This window comes from Cibotium barometz, chromosome 61 (assembly GCF_041138505.1).
Source record: "Cibotium barometz isolate CiBa-2024 chromosome 61, ASM4113850v1, whole genome shotgun sequence".
NCBI lineage: Eukaryota > Viridiplantae > Streptophyta > Polypodiopsida > Cyatheales > Cibotiaceae > Cibotium > Cibotium barometz.
This window is the reverse complement of record NC_141106.1, coordinates 16,320,734-16,326,733: the sequence shown is the minus strand read 5'-3', so window position 1 is coordinate 16,326,733 and position 6,000 is coordinate 16,320,734. Positions and strand designations below refer to the sequence as shown.

The 6,000-nt window shown below is 44.1% G+C and overlaps 1 protein-coding gene across 2 annotated transcripts in view; it reads right to left on the bottom strand.

The window, feature by feature from the left end:
- Nucleotides 1-1,330: 1,330 nt before the first annotated feature.
- LOC147604602 (UDP-Glycosyltransferase superfamily protein) overlaps nt 1,331-6,000 on the bottom strand; it is a 35,858-nt gene continuing 31,188 nt past the window's right edge. The window contains exon 2 of one of the 2 annotated variants that reach the window (XM_086794625.1): nt 1,331-3,228. In XM_086794625.1, coding sequence (XP_086650751.1) covers nt 1,739-3,208 — 1,470 coding nt within the window. In that variant the 5' untranslated portion in view covers nt 3,209-3,228 and the 3' untranslated portion in view covers nt 1,331-1,738. The remainder of the gene's footprint in view (nt 3,229-6,000) is intronic. The other variant, XM_086794624.1, reaches the window with a different exon arrangement.

The window sequence follows — 6,000 nt, the reverse complement described above, 5'->3', positions numbered from 1 at the left end:
GTGAGTGAGGGGACATTTCACCTTACTAATATGCGATAACTTATCGTACAACGATTGCAATGCCTAGATTGTATGTAACTCGATGCGCAGAGGGATGTTTTTTTTCCCCGATTATGTTGTAATCCAATTTTATGATTATATATGTTTTGATTTTAAAATAATTTGTTGGCATTAAGGGATAAAGGAATCCATGAAAGAAATTAAATCAAAGAATTCTGTTGCGTGATGCATCTGTACTAACAAATGTGCTTAGTAATAAAAAACCTCATAGTTGACCGTATCCTAAATCTGGAAAGTGGGTGGTAGGGTGGACCCAATTAGTTGGGTACTTTCCAAAAGGAAGCCTGCCCCAAGAGATTTATCCGACTTTCCAAGTATGCTCCTGATAGCTGCTTCCACCAATGCCAGTACCAGGCCTAATCTTTCTCGCAACACCAATCTGGTGATAAGACCCAAGCCAACTACCAACAGTGTTTCTCATGCGATTACCCTCCTAGATTAAGAAGAAGATGAGCAAGGTTAGGATCATTGAAGCTAGAGGGTGAAATAAGTGAAGCCCAATGATTGAAGCTGAAGCTCAAGGATCTCATTCAGGTACTCCATTTATCTTTCTTATTGATTCTAAGAATACCCATTCACTTTTGTCTCCATCTTGTGTGAAAAAGTTGAATCTTACCGCACAAAAATCTTTATGTGGGCTTGACATGAAATTAGCCAGTGGGATAGGGAAGATAAATCCAATTTGATAACTCAAAACCTTAAATTTACCCTTGTGCCGAGAATGAAACCTCTGCAAAATTTTGAGTGTTACCTCTAGGAATCTATGATGGAATCTTGGGAATGGATCGGCTTGTAGAGCAAAGCAAGTTGATATTGTGTAGGCAAAGGGATTGTGACTTTTTGGGATGATTCCTTTAGCAAGGTTCAACTTCAAGGAAAGCAAGGTCTCAGGTAGTGAAAGACTACCAAATCAACAAGCCCAAAACTCTTTTAGAAGGATATGAACTACAATGGCTTAGTGAATATACCGATGTATTTCCAGATGAACTTTTCCAACTACCGCCCCATCACGAAGTAGATCATGAGAAGAGTCTCAGCTCTTAGGTGAAGGATTTATAGAACCTAGCGTGTCTCGTCTTATTTATGTCAAAAGAACAAGGATGTTTTCCTTAGATTATGTGTATTTAGCCTGACAGGCATTTAGTATGGAACTACTGTCCATGTTATAAAATTAAATACAACACTTGGGTGGCATCAATAAGACAGTTTGAAGAGCGTTGTTTACTTCTCGTTGATTATGTTATGGCCCTCACCTCCACTAGCAAAGCTACTATCAATAACAGTTTTACTCTATCAATAAAGTGGTTAGGAACAAGAAGTTTCAACAGTGGAAGTTACATGTATCAAAGTTTATGGGCTTTTCCTCAAGCCACTCTGAAGAGATTTTACATCCATCTATCTTGACCGTTATTTGAGTAACCGTGGTCAACCAAATCAGCATTGCCAAGTCCAAAGTTGTCCTCATTTGTGCATTCAAAATGACAGCTAATAACACCCTCGCCTGCCGATCTGCAGGGAACCCTGGCACCTATATATTGACTCTCTCAATCAAAGAACACCACCCATAAACAGAAACAGTGTTCAATAATCTAGAACAACCAGCTTCTACAAGTGAGTCATGGGCCAACTGCCAACCAAAAGCCCATCTGAAAGAATTTCAAGATGATAACCCTGTTTATCAGGCAGACCGCTTTGTTGCAATTCTTTTTCTTCCTATCCTGATGAGATGCTGAACAATATCTTCTGTAACTGCTTCCGGTGAAAATCTTTCCACCATAGTCTGCCTGGCAAGCAAACCTTTCGCCTTTGCTTCAGAAGGGTGGGTGAACACATGCCGCATGAGTGACTGCAGATGTGTTACACACGGCTCAGCCCATAGATGACCCTTGAATGGGCCTTCTTGAACTTCTACAAATTCATCTACATGCAAAGGGTAGCTGTTTGCTTCAGTCATATACTCCGTCATGCCAGACCAGTTTGTAGCAATCACTGGCAATGCCATAGACATGGCCTCCACATGCGGCCGCCCCCATCCTTCCCCCCTTGATGGCAAAACAAATGCATTTGCTGCTTTATATAACCTTGGAAGATCCGATTGTGGCACATGGCTATCGCTAACATGCAGTGCCGGCCATCCATGTGTTGGTTCGTGTAAATCCAACCGCTTCACATAGGTTGTAATCTCATCCTCATATACTTTGTCAGTATGATAGGCATTGGTCAGAAGATAAAGAGCAACATTATCTTCAGCTGAAAACTCTCTCATGTAGGCTTTGATCAAGAGGTCCCAGCCTTTGCGGTACTCCCACTTGAATATGCTGAGAAAAACATAGCAGTCACTTGCCACAGACTTCACATGATTTGGGATTTTGGGTCCAAATATACGCCCTGTAGCCAGCAAGGCTAAGGGCTTTACTTTTTGGGGGTCGAAAAACCACACATCAACAGACTGAACTACCTTAACTAGCTTAGAAGGGTCTACACCACTTCTTGCAAAGGTCTCCCTGTTAAATTCACTTGGTACCCAGATCTCATCCATCCTGTTGCATCGCTTCACGTGTTCAGGATTCACCCTGTCTGTTTCAAACATGGTCCGCCCGATGACATACAATGGCTCGGCATAACCAGTGGGTGGGCACGGATGAGTTTCGAAAAGAGGGGGGTACCAAGCTCCAGGTTCACTATGGCAGATAACAACAGTGTCATTTAGAGGCTGCCCTGGCTTATAGGACTTGATAAGAGTGTTCTTTATATCTGCCGGTAGGCCCTTCCAAAAGATCTCACTCGCCAGGTCTCCGTGTTGTTCTATACTTAAGTGGGGAACAAGCCCACTAGTTGCCAGACCAAGAATGAATGACAAGGCTTCAGAGCAGTACCCTCCACCTGACAAGAACGGAGCCATCCATAGTAGCCGATGAGAGAAGACACTTTTCCCCTTTTCTGCAAGTAGTCGTCCTGGTCTTTTCATGAAAAAATGCATCTTTTTCAGGCCCCATGCTAGATTGTAGAAGCCTATGGAATGATACACTCTGCAGAGTAAAGGCTCGGAGCTTGTACAGAGTAACCCACGGGCCAGCAGACTGATAGCGATGGCAAATATGCCTACCCATAGAGCAGCCCCCCAGATGATCCACTTCTTGCATGACATTTTCTGCCACAGATTCTAAACTGCAGAAGCAAAAAGCCATGTCAGTTACCGAGAAAACATTCACAACCGGAAGAAAAGAGGGAGGGAGGGAGGAAGATGTCAGCAAAGTGATCTCCGCAATAGGCAGGAGAGAAAATATGGTGTTTCCAATTTTGAACAGATAAAGACAATAATTAAAGATCTTATTGTTACAGTGTCCCGTGTATGTACACGTACATACATACATGAAAATGTGACCTCTTAAGTGTTTTGAAAATGGCAAAAAATGAAAATCCTAACACCACATTATCTTGCCACATCACACCACGTCGTAGTAGATACATTGTAGTGTTACTTTGAGAACGACACTTTCAAGAAGAACTGAATAATACAATTATTTACATGTGTAGAAAGGAAAGAAAGACTAGCATCAAATGTATTCCAAGACTTGTGTAAAGCTATAATTTCTTGAATTCGAGGAGAAAAAATCCCAACTTGCATGTCAACAGCGTTGGAGTCCATTGAGAACGCCATTGAGAACCGTTGACTGGAAAGTTGGAATGAAAATGTGGGGCATACATGAGAACAGCATTGGGACTCCAAAAAAGAATTGTTTTGACAACAATGTATGTATGGATGTATGTGTATATGTTGCCACATGCATGCTTCTCAATCATTGGATGCATGTGTCATGCAGCTTAAAATTCAGGGTTTTAGGATTAGGCCACCGGTATGTTAGAATTCGGGTGTCGTAGAGAATCAGTCCATGTTGCCAGCCCTAAATTAAAAACGGACCAAAGTGGCTGTTTTAGTGCAGTCAACACAAGACGCAAAATGTCCAGGCTGGTGACACAAACAGCCCAAGAAATCTCCAATCAACACCTCAAATCAGTAAACCCTCGACATCTCACTGTCTCCAAGCTTCAAGCCACCTGGGGCTCTGATACCATGTCAAAATACACAGCAAAAATGAAGACAACTGTTGTAGAGAGCAAAACGCAGATGAGAGAGAGAGAGAGAGAGAGAGAGAGAGAGAGAGAGAGAGAAGCTGTGTAACTCTGCTATATACACATAAGAAAATCTCAGAACTACAACAGACAATGTGGGGGGCAAGGGGCCATTTTATATGGCCCCAGGCTGCTGGTCGGTAGTCTAAAACAGGCCGACAGCAGCACCTGCTCACGACCAGCACTAGGTGTGCTGACGACCTACTATATGCAGGTCAGCCAGGTGACCAGCAGTCGGCCAGGTCACCAGAAGGAGTCGGGTAGGAAATCAGTAATCGGCCAGCATCAGGAATCAACCGACAGCCCAATCACACCTCAAAAAAATGGAAAAAATACATGGAGAGTGAGGAAAAATGGAGAAACACCAAAACTGGGCGAGCACACCCACAACAGAGGCCCTAGTGTAGTGTTCAGACAGGAGATGACTGCTAACAATAATGTGTCCCAAATATTCAACTTTCTTTTGACATAGAAAAGTCTTTTGTTTATTAGCATACAACACATTTTCCCTAAGCACGCCAAATACTATAAACAAGTGTGGTTCGTGCTCCAATAAAGATTTACTATAAACCAAAATATCATCAATAAAATCCACCACAAATTTTCCTATGAATGGCCTAAAGACTGTCAGAATGCAAAGCAGAAATGAAGATAACTGCTGTAGAGAGCAATACACAGATGAAAGAGAGAGAGAAGCTTGTGTAACTCTGCTATATACACCAATAAAATCCCAGAATAATGCATGGAAGAGTGTGGGGGCAAGGAGCCATTTTATATGGCCCCTGGCTACTGGTCAGCCAACCCAGAGTCAGCCGACAACAGCCCATGACCAGTAAATGCACAGTCGGCCAGCAGAAGGGCAATCGGCCAGCACTAAAATACAGTTGGGCATCACTGTAGGATCGCGGGGCAACAACTTCCCGGGAGGTCACCCATCCCAGTAGTGTTCCAGCGCAGGTGCGCTTAACTACAAGGTTACACAAATTGGTCTAGCCATCTAGACCCCAAAACCTTAAGGTGTTAGGGACCTCCGGTCTAGCCAATTTATGCAAGCCTTGCCACAAGTTGGGCTTACCCCAACAACCACCCCCTTAAGCCAAACTTGGGACTCACTTGTCCCCCTTAGTACCAACATGGTCCAACCGGCTCAGAGGTTGAGAGCTTCAACGTGGCCTCTGCCCTGGCTCAGAGGTTGAAGTCACCTTCAACATGGCCCTTTCCATGGACTCAGAGGTGGGACTTTCAACCATGGCTCTGATACCACTTGTAGGATCGCGGGGCAGCAACTTCCCGGGAGGTCACCCATCCCAGTAGTGTTCCAGCGCAGGTGCGCTTAACTACAAGGTTACACAAATTGGTCTAGCCATCTAGACCCCAAAACCTTAAGGTGTTAGGGACCTCCGGTCTAGCCAATTTATGCAAGCCTTGCCACAAGTTGGGCTTACCCCAACAATCACGAGATCAATTGGGCAGCACAAACACAATCGCACAGGCAGCCGACAACCCACACACAGCTCGAGAAAAATAGGAAAAAAATATGGAGAGTGAGGAAAAATGGGAAGACACCAAATACGGGCAAACACACCCACAACAGAGGCCCTGACATAGTGTACAAATAGGAGATGACTGCTAACACCCCCTCTCAGCTCCTGGATGTGGAGTGAGCTAGAGTGCCGCCAGAGCATAGCCTGAGGTAGAGACTTCGTGAAGAGGTCCGCTGCATTGTCCTCCGTCAAACAATAAAGAAGCAAGATGTCACCAGTGAAACCGATCCCGTCAAGTGGGAAAGACTCCGTTGGACACCCA